Source organism: Pleurodeles waltl, chromosome 1_1 (assembly GCF_031143425.1).
Source record: "Pleurodeles waltl isolate 20211129_DDA chromosome 1_1, aPleWal1.hap1.20221129, whole genome shotgun sequence".
Taxonomy (NCBI): domain Eukaryota; kingdom Metazoa; phylum Chordata; class Amphibia; order Caudata; family Salamandridae; genus Pleurodeles; species Pleurodeles waltl.
The window spans coordinates 822902666-822923061 of NC_090436.1; the positions used below are offsets into that span (position 1 = coordinate 822902666).

The 20396-nt window shown below is 42.5% G+C and overlaps 1 protein-coding gene across 1 annotated transcript in view; it reads left to right on the plus strand.

The window, feature by feature from the left end:
* Window positions 1-20396, plus strand: part of PGM5 (phosphoglucomutase 5) — a 712996-nt gene that overhangs the window by 528813 nt on the left and 163787 nt on the right. The window contains exon 9 of the mRNA XM_069228665.1: window positions 6163-6346. Coding sequence (XP_069084766.1) covers window positions 6163-6346 — 184 coding nt within the window. The remainder of the gene's footprint in view (window positions 1-6162; window positions 6347-20396) is intronic.

A 20396-nucleotide genomic window follows, 5' to 3' on the forward strand; every position in this document is an offset into this window, starting at 1 on the left:
CCTAGTTTAGTTATTTTGGTATGCATTTTGATATGAGGCTGATCTGGAGTCAGCCTAGAGACAAAGCAGTGGTGACCTTAGTTCAAATCACAGCCATTATTGTCAGATGCAAACAAAAAATAGGAGCTCAGTCTTTAAGTATTTGTTAGACCGGTCAGCTTTAGGGTGGTTTTTCCCCAAATGTTTTGCCTTCTCCTCACCTATTTTCATTGGCCTTAAGACTCATTCAATTTACCCCTGCTAACCAGTGCTAAAATGCTAGTGTGCACTCTCTAAAACATTGTAAAATAGTTTTACACCTGATTGGCATATTTATTGTACTTGTATGTCCCTAGTAAATTGGTATACAATATTCCTATGGTTAATAAATGAAATGTTACTTTCTGCCTGCAGCACTTATTGTGCCTTGCACTCAAGTAAACCTTAAAACATGTCCTAGGTCTGCCAATGCAGCCTGTTGGCAATTTTAAAACTCCCTATTTGCCTTGACAAAAAAGATTTTGCCAAGCCTTTAATTCCCTTTCCCTTTTTAATACAGGTATGTAGGCCCTAGACAGCCGATAGGGCAGGGTGCATTGTAATTAAAATGTAGGGCATGTACATTTAGGTTTTACATGTCCTGGTACTGAAAAACTCAAATATTCTGTGTTCAGTACTGTGAGGCCTACCTCGCCTATAGGATAACATTGGGTTACCTTATTATATTTAATAAGTGATAACCTTTGATTGGGAGTAGGTAGAAAAACCATGTTTGGTGTCTGAGATATTGTAATTTAAAACCCTCATAAAATGGAAAGTCGGATTTTAAGTCAGAATTCTGAAAATACTACTTTTAGGAAGTCAGACTTTTTATGTCTTAACCATTTGGTGCCTGCAGACTGTTCCTGGATCACATGACTGGGTGTAGTTTGCAGTTGGCCTTTGTGTATTCCTCCCAGACATTCACACAGTAGAGGGACTAGGTTTGCCTGGATGGGCCGTCTCAGGCAGGGTGGAGTATCGATAATGTGCTCAGCCCAACTTGCACTTCAAAAGACAGTGCCTGCTGTTACACAAATAATTTCACACTAGTCTATTATGCCTGCAGAAAGACTGGGACCACGGCAGACACTTCTGTGAGGAAAGTCTCCAGAAGTTACTCCCAGTTCAAAGGGGCACGTTTTATAAAAATAGGACCTTCAGACCCACTCTAGAAATAACTTCTGGACTTGTGGACTATACAGAATGACTACGCATCTGTGTGAAGTCTGCCCTGTTTACCAAAGACTGCTCTGCTGCTCCGGGCCGCTTCTGCTGCTATGGGCTACCTTTCTGAGGCCAGCCTACCTGTTTTAGATGCAGAACCACCAGAGTGTCTCCAAGAGTCAGTCGGCTGACCTCCTGTTCTGAACTACAAGGACACAACAAGATCCCCAGCATCAACGCAACTTGACGCATCTTGATGCAGGACCATGCATCACAGCTTCTGTTCAGTAGCTTTGCAAGCAGTGACCCAGCTTGATGCATCTCATTGCCGACACTGGACCAGCTTGCATGCATCTAAATGCAGGACTGCCCCTTGCAGCTTCTGTTTGTTGGCTTTGCAACCAGCGACCCAGCACAGCATATCTGAACACCAACAATCAACGCAAGTTCTCGCAGCACTAGCGGCCTCATTGACCTCGATCCAGCAATCTCTCCCATTGCAACACTTGTTTGGTGGCTCCCCAGCACAGACTAAGCAATAACAGTAAAAAACCACCTCCTAAATCGGTTGAAAAAAACTGAAAGAATATATAGCAACATTGACCATATCATAGATTAGTATGTAGTAAGGTTATACTAAATTATACACAATAAATATGATTTTATTATATGAAATTGATAACTATTATAAACACAGAAATGTATTACTTTAAAGATAACATGGAGAAATCTCACTCATCATCTCATGCATACCGAATTAAACCAAACGCATACAATGGTAACAAATAAAAAAACCATAAGAAAAGTAGTGCTCATGTCATTGAATTTTAGCACCAGGGAAAGTTTTTGGAGGTCGTCAAAGTCACTTTATGGTTGTATCACCAAACATATTTAACTAAATGTATTTCAATGACTAGAAAGTTCATCAATCTCAATCAATCCTTGATATTTTCTTTATATTCTTCCCTTTTAATGAAATCCTTCATTCTGTTGCTTGTAGACCTCTTTATATGTTAAGTTCCAGCATCTCCTAGTGCTCTGCCATGCTGAGGTACGTTTCGGTGAAATAGTGACCACCAGGTCACACACCTTCCTCAGGGCACCAATATATAATTTAGATCTTCTTAAAATATACAACGAGGGAGATCTCATCCATGTAACCAAATCCCCTATTTTCTTTCATATCTCCTATTGGGTTCTAATAAACCGGAAGCAGCCAGTATTCTTCAACCCAAGGTTAGTATTATAAGGGATGTCTCCTAATTCAAGTAATGAATCTTAGTTCGAAAATGGCATTACAGCTCCTTAGTCCAGTATAGCAGACATAGCTAGTGTGTCATTTTTAAAACTTCCCTAATTCTCCAACGCCGCTGCTCAAAATGCCATCCCCCAGCACAGACACCAGCATGACACATCTCAACACTGGAATTCACACTGCAGCTCCTGAAGCACATCGCAGGCTGACAGAGGACTTTGCATTTCAACATCCAGGACCTAAGGTACTGTTAACAGGACTAACAGGACTAAACTCAGTCTTGTATCCAGCCCTCACTCCATTATGGTCAGTCTGAAAGTGTGACTTTCACCGAGCTGGCCAAACCAGGTAGCTGTGAGTAGCGCTTTGAGCATTTAGGTGTAATACTTTCCCTAAATCTTTGAAAATGCATATCTCCATTCTACTGATTGGATTTTTGTGTTTTTTTGGTGTCAAATAATTTATAAAAATATGTTTAGTGTGGGAATATGCTTGTGCTGTGTTTTAACTGTATAACTGTTTGAGTGCTGCTTAAATACTTTACACGTTGCCTCTAAATTAAGCCTGACTGCTGTTTCACCAAGCTACCAGAAACTTGGTAAGCACAGGGTAGTTCAGTGACTTCTTGTGGTACACCCTGACAAGGATTGCAGCTGTTGCTTGAACAGGGGTTCACTCCCCTCAGACAACAAACCAATTTCTAACATTTCTTTATTTCAGGTATATAGATTGAAAGCATTAACTGTAGCCATCCATGGGGCAGGAGTTTGGGCTACATGGATACTACTGCCCTACAGAAGACCGAGAGCCATTATGTGCAGCCATTAGTGCACTTGGGCCAATGGATCTCGTGATTGCTCTTTATTTGGGATTGGGTATCAAACTCATCTAAGCTATTATTGTTCTTATCTCAATTGCAAAAGAACCATAAAGTTGATATTTATTTGAAATCTTTGATGGTGATGGTACTCTATGCTGCTGCAAATGGAACAGTGATGGGGTCGTGTATGAAACACCATAAAGTTACTTGATCTCTTGTCCTTCTATGATGATCTTTTCACTATGAATTCTGGTAAACTTTATGTTGTTTTGCCCCAAACAAACAACTGTTTGAGCTAAATGGCTTGCCCCTTGTTTTTAAGCTTATGGGGGTTTATTTACAAGCCTCTGGGCACATGGCAGTGCGCCACTGGAAAAGGGCGGAAATTGGCTCTATGTACAAGATACGGTACATATCTGTCCTCCCCCTTGCACTGACGCACAGTGGGCTGCCTAGCAATGATGTAGGTACCCTTGCATCATGGTTAAATGATGCCTGTGTCACAGACAGGATTGTTTTTTTTGCGGGAAGGTACACCTTCATGCACAAAAACAATTCATGGGGGATTTTTCCTCTTTTCATGAGTGCTGCAGAATGTAGCACATATAGAAGGAGGAACAAATTAGGAGAAATAAAGATATTTTTCCTCAATGCGCATCCCCTGAGGAGGCGTAAGATTTTGAAGCATTCCCAGGTTTACAGATTCTTGTAAATCTGGGAATACATCAAAACCCTTGGGTGTTGCGTGGGAAAACCCACCGCCCTGGAACACCACCCTGATGCAGTGTAAGGCAACGCAGCAAATTGAATGGCGTTGCCAAAATATCTACAAGGCCATGAAAAGCCACGGAAAGTAGCTTTGTAGGTATAGGCCTACACTATGCGCTGCCGGTGTGTCACACACAGTGAAGCAGCGGCGACGCACATGGCTTGTAAATAAGCCCCATAGTGAATTTGATTATCCTAATTTAGCTATTTGCTACAGGACTGATCAGTCAGAAATTTACCAAGCGGTCACTTCTTATATTTGATCTGCTAGGACAATGAATGGTAGACTCATGAACAATCATAAGCTTGACTGAACAATTATTTCTTATTAATGCCCACTTGAGAAACTTGATTTGCTCTTTACCTTATAATTGCTATTCATACTAGGCAGCTCACTAAAGAAAATGCCCAACAGATTTACAATTGTAATACTGCACAAATTCTACTTACATAAGTAATTATCTAATTTCTATCTAGATATGGTGAAAAAATGCTTTATATTGTCCACTATATTCATTTTTGGGGGATTTTTTTTTCATTGTGCTAATGAATGAATTTGAATTGAAAAATGCATTGGTAATTTTTTAATGCAATGTAATGATGCACAAACCTTACTTAATGTTTTATTTAATCTATTGTTAATGCTTATGTTTAAAACTGTTGTAAATGGAATCGTAGAAAGAAAACGTGGTCAGAAATATTGTGTTTTTAATGACATTTGGCAATCTGGAAGCCTTTTGGTGCGAAGAGGATGATGTCCCATTGTCCATCGATTAAGCTAAACATACCTCACAAGTTCACACCTTGTGATACAATCTGTGAATTTCAAAACAGAATAAAAGTGGAATGAAGCACACTAATATCAACGAAAACATGCTTTGGGGAGGTTGGAATGTCTTAGAAGATGATGGGCCTGGATTTTCTTGACAGTTAAGGTATTTAAAAGACAGACAGGTGGTTGCAGTATTTCTGAAGAATCACCACTGGCTGCCCTAAGAGACAGATTCACAATGGCCAAAAGTTGCACCTGAGTCTGTCAGACCTGGAGGTGTCGTCAGAGTCTAAATTGGTCACCCAAGAGGGACATTAGCCTCCACCACAGGATACCGCTGGGACCGCTGTGGATGAAAACCAGTAGCCCAGCAGCAGCTGGCCTTCTACTGGGTCACAGAGGACTTAGAGTGACCCCGACCTCTGTGGTCAAAGTTGCCCCATCAGACCTGTGGACTGAGGAATAACTGCAAGGAACCCCCGTCAACCACTCAGCACTCAGAGCATCTTTGAGCATCCTCCAACTTCTGCATCTGCCCTTAATTGAAGCTTATGGCAACTGGGCTATAAAGGAGAACTGGACTCGAGAATGCTTTGATGGCCAGATAACTGTCCAAATAATCCAGATGGGCCAACAGACCTTCTCCCTGTCAGATTTAGTCACCCCAGCCGGGCCGGAGTAGCTGAACACAACTCTTACAGACTTTTCAAAAGTTTACAAATTTTGCAGTTACCAATTCTGATTTGCTGTTGTGCTGAGATTTAAGTTTTCTTTAGAAATCTTTATCTCCTCAACCCTCCAGGGGATTTTGCTCATCTTGGATTCTAAAAATTTATAAAAATATAATCTATTTTTATAAATTGGTGTTGGATTTCTTTCATGTTGTTTCATTTTCTTATTTTGTTATTTGGCACTTTTAAAAGCTTTACACTAATTATTTTGTTTAAACCTGGCTGCTCACAGGCAGAGCTACCCAGGGTTGAGCTTAAGGTTTTACAAATGAGCCTCACTGGACCTAAGACAGTTTTTGCGAGTGTATACATGGTAAGGCACACAACCATACCATATAATACACCCAAATTCTCACAAAGATGTGACCCAGTAGGCAGTGGAAAGTGGAATTTCTGAATGCCTATGACTCTTGAACGGAAGTCTGCTGGTGGGTAAAGACGAAAATTGAGCTATGTCTTTCATTGTTACATTACTAAGCAGACATACTGATGGGCTCCCATGCTCGATAATCCTTATCACACTCATTTTACATGTAATTACACATATGAGGAAAAGAAACAATAGATATTAATTTTTGGCAGCTGGCAGTAAACTAATAATGCTATTTTCTGTTAAATATCTTCACACCAGATTTGATTATGAAGCCTTGGAACCTAGAGCTGCCTTTTTCATCATGAGAGATCTGGAGGCCTTGATCACAGAGAAGTCATTCCGAAGTCAGCAGTTTGCTGTTGGTAGCAATGTCTACACTGTGGAAAAGTCTGACAGCTTTGAATATGTTGATCCCGTTGATGGAACCGTGTCCAAAAAACAGGTAGGGGCATCACTAATGCCATCGTTGTAAATATGTCAGGTAGAAGAGAATGACACCTGCATTGTACAATAATAACCATGCCATCACTACTTTACGGCAAGCTCTTGTTTTTCAAGTGTCTGCAGAATGCTGAAGATGCAGAATTCTGGACAGTGTCAAGGGGTGATAGTGATTTTTTCCTTTTAACTTCCAATTCCTCTGCTTAAAGGAAGCCTTCAACAACATCACTCTGCTATCTTTCAGTCTGCTCTTTCACAATATCATCATCATGCTGGTTTCAGAGGTAGCACTGGAAATATGTGTAACTCACCAGGGATTCAAGTAACTGATCAGCCTGATCTTCCTGCTTTGTCTTTCTTTAAAATGTACTTCCTTTCCTTGTCTACGTTTTGTTCACTTGCTCTCATGTTTATATATCTCTTTCTTGAACATTTCTCCTTTTTTGAGGTGGCAATATTATGCACTAAACATTTTGCTTCCTTTTACACTATTCTCTTGTACTTTGTGTTTCCTTTATGACCGCTGGCCCATAAGCCCAACCTTTAGAATATATTTAATTCCTTTGCATATTGCCATATAATGTGTTATAATGGTATGTATGTGTCTTATGCTGTGATGCCATGATACCATGTACTTTTTACAATAGTGTGCCTTGGTTTTGTGCATACGCTACATATCTATGGTTTGTTGAGAACTAATGTTACAGTGCTGCTTTCCTTGTCATAAGGTGTATGAGACAAATACAAGAAATCACTAAGCCCTATAATTGAGTACTACAACAAATGCTAATGCTGCTGTTCTCACATATATGAGGATGACAACACCTGATTTTTCTAGTGAGCCACATCTCCATGGGCATCTGGCTTATTCTCCAGGTACTTCCCAGCACAATTGCTGGTCTGTGCAAGCCTAAGCCATACTCAGCTTTTGATCAGGTATGTAACTTCAATTCTCAAAATGGCAGATTATGTAGGGCATATATACAAACCTATACAATGGTTATTATTTTATATTTTGTGTATTTTCCATATGTTTGATAGTGTCCCTATGTCAGTGATTCTTGCAGCTGTTTTGCTACATGTATTCTTTACTAGGTTAGCACATAATAAAGTCCTGTTCCTATGATAACCTGAGATGAGCTGCGGATTTTGACCTGCTTAGTTTCTGGCAAGACTGAATGTCCATCCAAATATCTGCCCTTCTTCTGGGATAGGTTGAGAGAAGGGTCATTGGACACCTGCCTAATTTATTTGCTCCCCACAGGTTGTAAACATATCAACATGGTCTGGAGGGGACAAGAAAATGTCTAGTACTTCTGACTAGAATCTTTGTCATGCATCAGTAGCACTTCCTTATGTTGTGTTGCCAACCTTAACCATGATCTCTATTCTAATCATGCCACCTCTCTTTTTCTTCTTCTTCTAAACTCATGCAAGCAAATTCATATAACTACCCATCCCTCGTGTCTCTTGCTCTTACCTTGGCATAATCTCCTCCAGTTACACTGACTCTCCTGTCTAATTTGGTGCTTTTGCTGTAGTCCTTCATCTCCTTTTCTTCTTTTCTAATCCTTTTCCTTCGTCCCCTACTCAACCTCCTCTTCTGTCATTCATAATAATCTTCATTCAGCCAATAGTCAGTCAATATTCAAATCTTGATTTCATTCCCATTTAATGGTAACCCTCTTTAACCCCATCAGTGCTATCGCTCTATTTTACTAAGCAGCCTTTTCTGTTCATGACTCTATCCATTCACAAACCAACTTAGCCATATATTACTCCTACTTTTAAACTACTCCCAAAATTGTTTTCAATATTGTAAACAGATGGAAAGTCTAATCAGCGCATTGTGATCTTGTTCTACTCTGAAGCATCCATCCCTCTCCATCCCCTTTAACCTAGACCAAAATCTCATCACTTTCATCTCTACTTATCCACACAAACGTCTTACACTATTCAACCAGCTTCTCTCCCGTTATAAAACGTATCCACCGTCTCTCATCCCACTGTCAGCTTCTCACCATGTTACCTTTTCTAACTTCTTAAATTGTCAAACATTCATCATTGTCTTTCCAATTTCAACTCACTTCTCCGTCCCCAGACTACTTTAATTCACTTCTCGATTACTAATACCTCTATCAACCTTGTAGGGGTCCTTGCTTAGCCACCCTCATTAGCTTATTGCAACCTGTTGGCATTTTCCTGTGCACAAGAAAACACATCACCCAGAGCAGTGGGTAGAAGTCTAATTTGGATCTGATGCAAATATTGCCAGCAAACGCTCAAAATAAAGGGAAGTACCCTTTCAACAGACCATAGCTTCACTCTCAAACAGTTGGAACATGTAATGCTAAAATCCATGCATTTTAGTGTTACATTCTTTTTCTCCAAGCAAGTAAACAGAAGTGAGAACATGTAATAGAAACGAAACTTGATGACAGGCACTAATGAGCAAATGCCAGGATCTTCTTGTGGGAAGAATGTGATGAGTCTTTGGCAAACTGATAAAACTAAAAAGAGCTGCCTCTACTATTTTCTGAAAACCCTTGCATTATTGTGCCAGCTGAAGAACAAGACTATGGGCCCAAGTCTATCCATCAAGAACTATTCGTCATGGATCTATATTTTGACAGATGGGAGATTCGTCACCATTGTGACAGAGTAAGTCATCCGCTAAGATCTAAATAGGGCCCTATGCTTTGCTAGAATGGTTCAGCAGAAATGTGCAGTGCACTACAAGGAAAAACAAAGCAGCAATTAATTTAAAATGCATGTAAATATTCAGTAAGTCTAAGGCTTCTGTGGTCTACAAACAGACATTAAAAAAATCACAATTATTTGATAAAATGTACCAATTAATATTAAGGCATACAAGGTCATTTGTATTTTCATAGTAAATACATAGAGATTAAGGCACATTTGCAGGTGAATACACATTTTTACCTGGTGCCCTCAAATGTTGTACTGTTCTACCTAAAGAAACCACAATTTGTCTCATATTTGTTCACTATTTTTCTCTGTGGGTGGTCCTGTGTCCAAACAATAGGCAGGGGCCTCATTTCTTGATCTTTCTTAACATGTCTGCTAGGAATTGAAGACCATGGGACTGTACTACTATTGTATTCTTTACTTTTACCTCAGTTATCTGTTGCTTCCTCCGATGGTCTAGTAGCATTAGTAATATTCTGTTATACATTAACAAAGCAGCTGTTGTAATCGCATGCACGTGTGCAAGTAGAAAGTGCTGAAGAATGCACATTTCTGGGGAGTGGGTGAAAGAGTGTACGAGTTTTCTTCACCTTCCATTAGCATTCATTTATTTGCTTTATAGAAAACTTCAACAACAGCAATCCATTCCCTGCAAGCTATCTCTGAGTCTGCTCTCTGCCATTCTCTTTATCTTGCTGGTTTCCTTTGTGGCATTTAATTACGTATTATCCATAATGGAATCCTGGCACTTTCCATCCTGATCTTCCCACTTTCTCTTTTAAACTCCACATCCTCTCTCAGTCCAAGTTCTTTTTTGTTGTTTAGTTATATAATTACATTGCCAGACCTCTCTCCTCTTACTGGAGTGACCTGTTGCTCTACTATATCCCAGGCCGTCCTTTCTGTTGTCACCCCCAAGTCAGTTTTCACCTCATTCAATCAACTCCTCTTTAATCTTCTGTGTACTGTGCCCTTTTACCCTTCTGTCTAGCATCATTACCTATACACCAAATGCTCTACTGCTTGACCCTGCTATTTGGACCCTCAAATTGGTAGACCAGTCAGCTCTTGGCATGGTTTCCCCTGTCTTTTTGGACTCTGATCTCCTGTTTTGATCCTGCTGAATTTCGTTTTTGCTGGATTTAGGACTCTGGGCACTTTACCTCTGCTGACCAGTGCTCTGTCTAAATGGTATTGATGATTGGGTTATCCATGATTGGTATAGTTTATTAACTAGTAAATCCCTAATATAGTGCCCCATGTGCGCCCAGAACCTGTAAATAAAATACTACTAGTGGACCTGCAGCACTGATTGTGCCACTGCATGTGTAGCATGGTAAATATGTCTCAGACCTGCCACTGCGGTGTCTGGGTGTGCAGTTTTGAACTGCTAGTTCACCTGGCAAGTGCACCCACTTTCCATGCCCAAGCCATCCCTTTTACTACATGCACATCACCCCTAAGGTAGACCCAGGGCAGCCCCATGGACAGGGCACAGTGCATTTAAAGGTAGGACATGCACTGGTGTGTTTTACATTTCCTGATAGTGAAATATTGCTAAATTGGGTTTTCACTATTGCAAGGACTATCTCTCCCATAGGGTAACACGGGGAATACCTTGAAATATCCATTAAGTGTAATTTCCCACTTGGAGCAGATAGAAATATAAAGTTTGTGGTCTATGAACTCACAATTTAAAAATACATCTTTTGGTGAAGTGGGTTTTTAAATTATAAGTTTGAAAATGCCGCCTTTAGAGAGTGAGCATTTTCTTGCTTAACCATTCTCTGCCTCTGCCTGGCTGTGGAATACACGTCTGCGTCAGGATGACTGTTGGGCTGTTTGTGAATTCACTCTAGACAGTTACACAAAGGGAGCTGCTGAGGTGTGCTCTACATATCCTGATTGGTCTTCCTGGTGGGAGGAGCTGACACTTGCACCTGAATTGGGCTGTGCCTGTCCTTACACAAAGCAATCTCCAACCCTGTGGAGTATGTCTGGGGACAGGGCAGTAACGGCAGGGTCTTGTGCACTACAAAGGCCATTCTTTGAAGTTTGCCTACTGGAACGCTGACCCCACAAAGTTAGAACACTTCTGGACTGAGAGCATTCTGCCAGGAAGAAGCGCTGGATGCTGGAGGAAGGACTGCCACTCTGCCTGTTGCTTTGTTGTGCTGGCCTGCTGCTTGCTGCTTGTGTCCTGGGAGTGAAAGGACTGGATTTTGTTTTCTACATCCCGCTTTCCAAGATTCTCTCAGGGCTTTAACTGAGCTTGCCTCCTATCAAGAAGTCTCAAGGACATCAAAGACATCATCTGGCAGTGCCTGGGCTCCTCTGCTGAGAGTCCTGACTTGCCAAGCGGTGCGAAATACAGTCTCTGGGCCCTTGGAAGTGTAAACTGGTGACCTGAAGGAGAAATCTACTCATCTCTGTGCTGCAGATGAAAAATCGATGCAGCGCCTGTCCTGCAGATCGAGAATCGATGCAGTGCCTGTCTTGCAGCTGAGAACTGATGCAGCACCTGTTTGCCCATGGCTCCATCAACACAGTGCGTCTGAATTTTATACGTATCATCCCTAGGCATCAATTGCTTTCCGGCTGTTTACTGCAGTAAGGAATCAAGGCTGAGTGTCTGGAAATCAATGCATCGCCTTTCCTGCGAGGAAGGAATCAAAGCATCACCTCCCCTACCAGTAGGGAACAAACTCATCACCTCTTCTGCGAGGAGAGAATTGACGTATCACCTCCCCTGTGCATTAAGGAACCAACGCATCGCTTTCCTTTTCAGCGCCTCACCTCCCCTGTGGCCCGCACCGTCTTCGTTTTTGACACATCCCAGGTACTTTGTGCTAAAGAGATACAACCATTGAGTCCTATTGATTAAGACTCATTGAAATCTTTAAAAAGTGCTATCTTTACTTGTGTATGTTTGATTTTTGTTGTTTGGTCTTGTTCTATTTATATAAATATTGGCTATTTTTCTAAACTGGTGTGAAGTCCTTTTGTAGTGTTTTCACTGTGTTACTGAGTGTATGTGTGTGTGTGTGTGTGTGTGTATATACAAATACTTTACACATTGCCTCTGAGGTAAGACTGACTGCTCTTTCCAAGCTACCGAGAGGGCAAGTAGGGGTTATCTTAGCTGTGTAACTCCCTTACCCTGACTAGAGTGAGGGTCCTTACTTGGACAGGGTGCAAATCAGTGCCAACGAGTGACCCCATTTCTAACTCAAGCCAACTGCATGACAAATTTGAGAGAAACAGGAAGCTGAAATTAATTGAATGCAATATTTACATGTAACATGTGTTGTCAAAACTACCTAATGCAAATGAGAAGACAATCCCATGAGTAGCTGCATAGTACACTGAATTGCAGTCAAAAGACTCCTTAGTACAAATGACTATTCAACAAGTGCAGTTCATGGGTCTTAATAAAAATCTGTGATGCACTATACAGCACTTTGAAAACAACGGAGCTCTTTAGGGCCTTAATACTGAAGAATTATATGACTCTTTGATATGGGAAAAACGTCCTTTTCATATAGACTGGCGTTTAGCATCCGACCGACTATCTGTGTTAGAGCTTAGACCTCAGCACTAGTGCAGATGCAGAATAATGGGCAGGAAATATTCTACATGTGGGACAGTTTCAAGCCTGTTGATTCTAGGACAGAAAAGAAAGGAACTTAGACATTTGTGTGCCAACAGGGGCATATTCCCACCCTTGGCTGACCGCTGCCGGTCACTGGGGACATGAACTCTTGTAACCTACACAAAACAAATTAATCGGAGCAGGCTTGTCTGCATTAAGATATGTGCTTGGACCAAAATGGACAATTCTTGGAAAACAATCTAGTATTCGTTAAATACAGATATAATGATACAATGTTTAAAGTGATACCAGATTGTAAATACTTGGAATCACTGATTCCCTCATGCATAAATGCTTAGCATACTATCCCATGCTCCATGATGACTCCCTTTACATCTGTTCTAAAAATATACTTTTAGTGTCTGTTTTCCACAGTACAACTTTATTTAAGGATCTTAGAAATCGTCCTAACACATTTACCCATCCCTCCTTCCTACCGAATGTGTGGGACTCGAATATCATTGTCAGAATCGTGCCTGACATAAATATTGTGCCCTAATTATTATTTACAAAAATATCCCTCAATTGGAGTTGTCAATAGACAATCTACTCCCAGTAGGACCATATTTTTTAATGAGATTTTAACGGCATGATATTTATAGCAGACGATATCTCAACATACGGCAGCTCGACATACAATCCCAGTGGCAGCTTGCACCAATCTCTAGAGAAAGGCATGTTACATGCACTGCTTCTTCCACAAGTCCCAACTGGCATACAGTGCTTTATTGCAGTCCAGTTAGGTTCATGATATATAAATGCCAATGCAGATATACATAGAGAAAATACATGCACCTAACTGGTCTGCTACTCTGTGCTAAATCTCCTGGCTGCTATTTATGCTCACATACATTCACTTCCTTGTGTGATTTTCACATTGTGGAACATCCTTTCACCTGCCGAAAGTCTTGTCTCCCTCCTTTCATGCTAGTCCCACTCTATGACTGCCATTCTGTTTTCTTAGGCAGAACAATTATGATGTCATTGTTTTCTTATAGCTAAACTAAAAGCTATCTTGGGAACGCCCATACCAAAGCATGCCTTCAAATAAAAATAATCAGATTTTATGATCATTATAATGACCACGTGGCTACATGCAGGAGCTGTGCTTTTTAATGGTGTAAATGTTGGCCTAATACAAAATAAAAGGCCGCCCTTCAGGATTAACTGAGGACAATTATTATGATACCACGTTTCTGTGTTTTCTACCATCCATTATTCCTGCATGGAGTCAAAATCACACAGGAATGTCCATGATTCACTGCATAAGGAGCATCCTAGGATTTTCTATGTCTTTTTATTCTCAAGTATCATCACTGCATAATGAAACACAGGACATCAATACAACAGGCATCAGCTCAGTTCCACCCCAGTTAGCACTCACTGACATCGAGAACATACAATCATATAAAATCAGACTTGTGGCATTGGAGTAGTGCAAGAATGATGAACATTCGCCTTTAGCTGTCAAGATTTTCAGCAGATTTTCTCTTACTGCAATTGGAAGGGAAAAGGTAGTGCCCTGGAGTGTTTGGCTCATCTCTAGCTTTGCCACCAGTCCACAACGGTGCAATGGCCGAGCCGGACAATATGCCTGATCCAGACTCAAGCCTTGCTTGGCTTACCCACTTCTCCGGCCTGTACAAGCCACCAATACAGAATTCGGGTGACAGTGGCTACTTGAATAGATTTAACAGAAAGAAGGCTAGCAGCTGTGTTTTGAAATCTGAAAATGCTTACATTGTTGATCTTGCTGACAAAAACCTACATTACCATAATTTCCTTTACATGAAAAATGGAGGACAAAATACAAGAGTTAACACTCAAAAGGATGTTATACCACAGCCAACATCCCAAGAATTTATGCTTTTGGAGCATTTAAGAGCCCAACCATTCTTTTGATGGGACCGGTGAGCCCACAAAAAGCTAGTCCTAAATTAACATCTGAATATTGTTTCCAGAGACGATATGGATCTAAAACCAGGATCTCATGCTTGCCATTTAACCTCAGGATGGTTTCATTGCTCCAGGTCTCGAGAGTTACATATACCACTTTAATCCTGCAGACATACACTTTGTGACTAAGTGATGTGACATCTGAGTGAAAGAAGATGGCCTGAGCCAACAGTAGCTACACCTGATCCTTTGTTGACATTCATGGCAGCCCTCCAATATTGTTTTAGCTTGCCCTTTGTCCGCAGCCACCAAATTGGGATTAGTGAACTAACTATACACCCACTGGGCAGCCAGGAATCAGATAAACTTTACAGTGCTTACATGACCTTGGTAGGGGTGCAAAGTGCATGAAGTAGCTGCTTACTCAAAAATCAAGAAATTGTTTCAGGACTTGTAAGGAGTATGGAAAGAGCTAAGTACAGACCAATAGAATACAATACAATACTTTATGCAGCATCACCATCACCATAAGATGCATAGCTGATAACAGTTAACAACTTTGAGAAAGTAGCCTCTTTCTAGCCTTGTTACCCCCACTTTTGGCCTGTTTGTGAGTGTATGTCAGGGTGTTTTCACTGTCTCACTTGGATCCTGCTAGCAAGGGCCCAGTGCTCATAGTGAAAACCCTATGTTTTCAGTATGTTTGTTATGTGTCACTGGGACCCTGCTAGCCAGGACCCCAGTGCTCATAGGTTTGTGACCTATATGTATGTGTTCCCTGTGTGATGCCTAACTGTCTCACTGAGGCTCTGCTAACCAGAACCTCAGTGGTTATGCTCTCTCTGCTTTCCAAATTGTCACTAACAGGCTAGTGACCAATTTCACCAATTCACATTGGCATACTGGTACACCCATATAATTCCCTAGTATATGGTACTAAGGTACCCAGGGTATTGGGGTTCCAGGAGATCCCTATGGGCTGCAGCATTTCTTTTGCCACCCATAGGGAGATCTGACAATTCTTACACAGGCCTGCCAGTGCAGCCTGAGTGAAATATCGTCCACGTTATTTCACAGCCATTTACCACTGCACTTAAGTAACTTATAAGTCACCTATATGTCTAACCTTCACCTGGTGAAGGTTGGGTGCAAAGTTACTTAGTGTGTGGGCACCCTGGCACTAGCCAAGGTGCCCCCACATCGTTCAGGGCAAATTCCCTGGACTTTGTGAGTGAGGGGACACCATTACACGCGTGCACTACACATAGGTCACTACCTATGTATAGCGTCACAATGGTAACTCCGAACATGGCCATGTAACATGTCTAAGATCATGGAATTGTCACCCCAATGCCATCCTGGCATTGGGGAGAAAATTCCATGATCCCCCGGGTCGTTAGCACAGAACCTGGGTACTGCCAAACTGCCTTTCCGGGATTTCTACTACAGTTGCTGCTGCTGCCAACCCCTCAGACAGGTTTCTGCCCTCCTGGGGTCCTGGCAGCCCTGGCCCAGGAAGGCAGAACAAAGGATTTCCTCTGAGAGAGGGTGTAACACCCTCTCCCTTTGGAAATAGGTGTGAAGGCTGGGGAGGAGTAGCCTCCCCCAGCCTCTGGAAATGCTTTGATGGGCACAGATGGTGCCCATCTCTGCATAAGCCAGCCTACACCGGTTCAGGGATCCCCAGCCCTGCTATGGTGCGAAACTGGACAAAGGAAAGGGGAGTGACCACTCCCCTGACCTGCACCTCCCAGGGGAGGTGCCCAGAGCTCCTCTAGTGTGCCCCAGACCTCTGCCATCTTGGATTCAGAGGTGTTGCTGGCACACTGGACTCGCTCTGAGTGGCCAGTGCCAGCAGGTGACGTCAGAGACTCCTTCTGATAGGCTCTTACCTCTCTTAGTAGCCAATCCTCCTTCCTAGGTAGCCAAACCTCCTTTTCTGGCTATTTAGGGTCTCTGCTTTGGGGAATTCTTCAGATAACGAATGCAAGAGCTCATCAGAGTTCCTCTGCATCTCCCTCTTCACCTTCTGCCAAAGGATCGACTGCTGACTGCTCAGGACGCCTGCAAAACCGCAACAAAGTAGCCAGACGACTACTAGCAACCTTGTATTGCTTCATCCTGCCGGCTTTCTCGACTGTTTCCAGGTGGTGCATGCTCTGGGGGTAGCCTGCCTCCTTCTTGCACCAGGAGCTCTGAAGAAATCTCCCGTGGGTCGACGGAATCTTCCCCCTGCAACCGCAGGCAACAAAAGACTGCATCACCGGTCATCTGGGTCCCCTCTCAGCATGACGAACGTGGTCCCTGGAACTCAGCAACTCTGTCCAAGTGACTCCCACAGTCCAGTGACTCTTCAGTCCAAGTTTGGTGGAGGTAAGTCCTTGCCTCCCCACGCTAGACTGCATTGCTGGGTACCACGTGATTTGCAGCTGCTCCTGCTCCTGTGCACTCTTCCAGGATTTCCTTTGTGCACAGCCAAGCCTGGGTCCCCGACACTCTAACTTGCAGTGCACAACCTTCTGAGTTGTTCTCTGGCGTCGTGGGACTCCCTTTTGTGACTTCGCGTGGACTCCAGTTCACTCTTCTTCCAAGTGCCTGTTCAGGTACTTCTGTGGGTGCTGCCTGCTTCTGTGAGGGCTCCCTGACTTGCTGGGCACCCCCTCTGTCTCCTCATCCAAGTGGCGACATCCTGGTCCCTCCTGGGCCACAGTAGCATCCAAAAACCCAAACCGTGACCCTAGCAAGGCTTGTTTGCAGACTTTCTGCATGGGAACACCTCTGCAAGCTTCTTCACGACGTGGGACATCCATCCTCAAAAGGGGAAGTTCCTAGTCCTCTTCGTTCTTGCAGAACACCAAGCTTCTTCCAACCGGTGGCAGCTTCCTTGCACCCTCAGCTGGCATTTCTGGGCTCCTGCCCACTCTCAACACTGTTGCAACTCTTGGACTTGGTCCCCTTGTCTTACAGGTACTCAGGTCCGGAAATCCACTGTTGTTGCATTGCTGGTGTTTGTTCTCCTTGCAGAATCCCCCTATCACGACTTCTGTGCTCTCTGGGGGTTGTAGGTGCACTTTACACCTACCTTACAGGGTCTTGGGGTAGGCTATTTTTCTAACCCTCACTGTTTTCTTACAGTCCCAGCTACCCTCTACAAGCTCACATAGGTTTGGGGTCCATTTGTGGTTCGCTTTCCACTTTTGGAGTATATGTTTTGTGTTGCCCCTATACCTATGTGCTCCTATTGCAATCTACTGTAACTTTACATTGCTTGCATTACTTCCTTTTGCTCTTACTGCATAATTTTGGTATTGTGTACATATATCTTGTGTATATTTCTCATCCTCATACTGAGGGTACTCACTGAGATACTTTTGGCATATTGTCATAAAAATAAAGTACCTTTATTTTTAGTATATCTGTGTATTGTGTTTTCTTATGATATTGTGCATATGACACCAGTGGTATAGTAGGAGCTTTACATATCTCCTAGTTCAGCCTAAGCTGCTTTGCCACAGCTACCTTCTATCAGCCTAAGCTGCTAGAAACACCTCTTCTACACTAATAAGGTATAACTGGACCTGGCACAAGGTGTAAATACCTCTGGTACCCACTACAAGCCAGGCCAGCCTCCTACAACAACTAGTTGTAACCCCATTTGGATTTTAACAAATTTTTTCTACTAGACACAACTGCTGGCTTATGCATTTTTGGCCGTCTAATTAACTGTTATGGCAAACAGGCTTCTAATCTTTTTTGGTTTACTTGTTTACTTCCTTTAGTTAGTAAATTTTTCACAATTACCCTTGTATTTTCCTGTGAAATGTGAAGCTCATCGTCCAAACCTACCAATTTTACACTTTCATCCTTCCAATAACTCAGTGATGCACAGTGTTTAAAAATACTAACAACCTCCCTACTCTGGCCCAGCAAAGAATCAGTCATGGCCACCAAAAATCCCTTCTGTTCGATAATGATGAGGCCCTCATCTAAGGTGTCTCATTGGCTAAGTGTTCACGTACACAAGTAACTAAGCTCCCATCACTGTGCTGCAGACCTGCGTGGTTGACGTGACCTCTGTGGCTTGGCCCTGATTTCAACATCCATTGTTAGACATGACGTTTAAGGTCCTAATCCTGAATATTGGGATTTACTTTCCGGGAGGCTACCATTCCTCGCTAGGTGGAGCCTTATTTTATTACTTTGTGGATCAAAAAACGTAATCAACAAAATTGTGATATACTATTGACCCTAAAGAAGTTCCTTCAGAACAAACTTCTTGACTTCTTGGCTGCTTTTAAGAGATGAACTAATAAATAAATACATACTGTGGAAATATTTGAAAGACCATTGTGCCTGCATCTTTAGCGACAAACAGAGTGCTCTCCAGTTTAATAATGCCATTGCCTGCAAACACTATGCTTGAGTGGGGAAGGGTGAATCTTGAGACCATGTGCAGCCTGAGAGTAATAAGTAAGTTGGAAATGAGTGGACTTGATGGCCCCAGATTGAGATAGCGATAGTACTGTTAAAACCAGTGGTAAGGCTGGAGACCACATATGGTCTGTCAGCAAAGACTGAGCAGTAAATAGCTAGAAAGCTGCCACGTTTTGAAGATGTGCAAGTAGAGATCTCAATCCGTTTAATTTAGCTCCATGATGTGATGCCCTTTGTATCAATGACCATATTGTCATTACTTGTGATCTGACCTTGGTCACATCCTGTGATGTCATTGTCAGATTAAAGGTCATGTGATGTCACTATCTATGATGTCAACAGTATTACAACTAACATGTTTGAAACCTGAAAACCCTATCTCTTTCTGTTCATATTTGGGCAAGTAACGTGCAAACTATCTGGTCAACTGGAGGTGCTGTAAACTCTCACTCCATTCGTTAGTATTACTGTAATAAGCTAGATTTCTCTCCCTCAGCCCATTACCTCCAGTGTTTTCGGAGTAGCATGAGCGGTAAAATCCACATTAGAATTCGTGGAGATATTCATGGCAGCTATCCTCGAAGGATTTACTGCGCAAGCTGCCCTGTCACGTGTAAGATGAGAGAACAAAGTAATAGAAAGAGACTCGCACGACCTTATGCTACCCTACAATGAACCCAGTTAATTGCAGCCATATGTTGTTTTCATTACATAGTTTTACTGGTTGCTGGTGTGTAACAAAATATTTTTCAGATTGTAAATCTTAGGAAATAAGCTAAACTGTTCTTAACAGCACTGACAGCATGTTTTCAAGACCCATGTGCATTTCCAATAAGCCCATTGATTGAAAAAAAAAATAGCTATACTTGAGATGCTGTTAGTTTTCATGCACAAATTTCAAGATAAACCGGGAAACCCTTGTTCCCCCTCTCGTCTTTAGCAGTGTCACTAGAGGAAACGAAGGAGAGAAGTTATGGCTGTGGGCGTCATCATGGTATCACCTTTGCAAATGGTTTCCCTGTGGCACGCGCGCCTGTTTTTAGCCCGGGAGCCCAGAAGGCCTTTGTAGTGGCGGGCTCTGCCGCATTCTCAGCTGTGGTCCGGCGCTCCACGAATGTCAGCCTTCTAGAGATAAATCAGCTGCTGGGTCCCTCTGGTGCCGTTGCGTATGTGTGTGTGGCCAGTGGCTGGGCAGCTGTCACTAGGAGCTGGGATCTGAATCAGAAGTAAAGACCCGAAGCGGAACGTGGAGGGGGCAGCAGAGCAGCGTTGCCCTTTGATAAGTTATCTGGAGCATTAGACACAGCGGCTTTGCATGAGCAGGCGGTTCCAGCATGGCGGAGCAGGCCCCTGGTCGCGC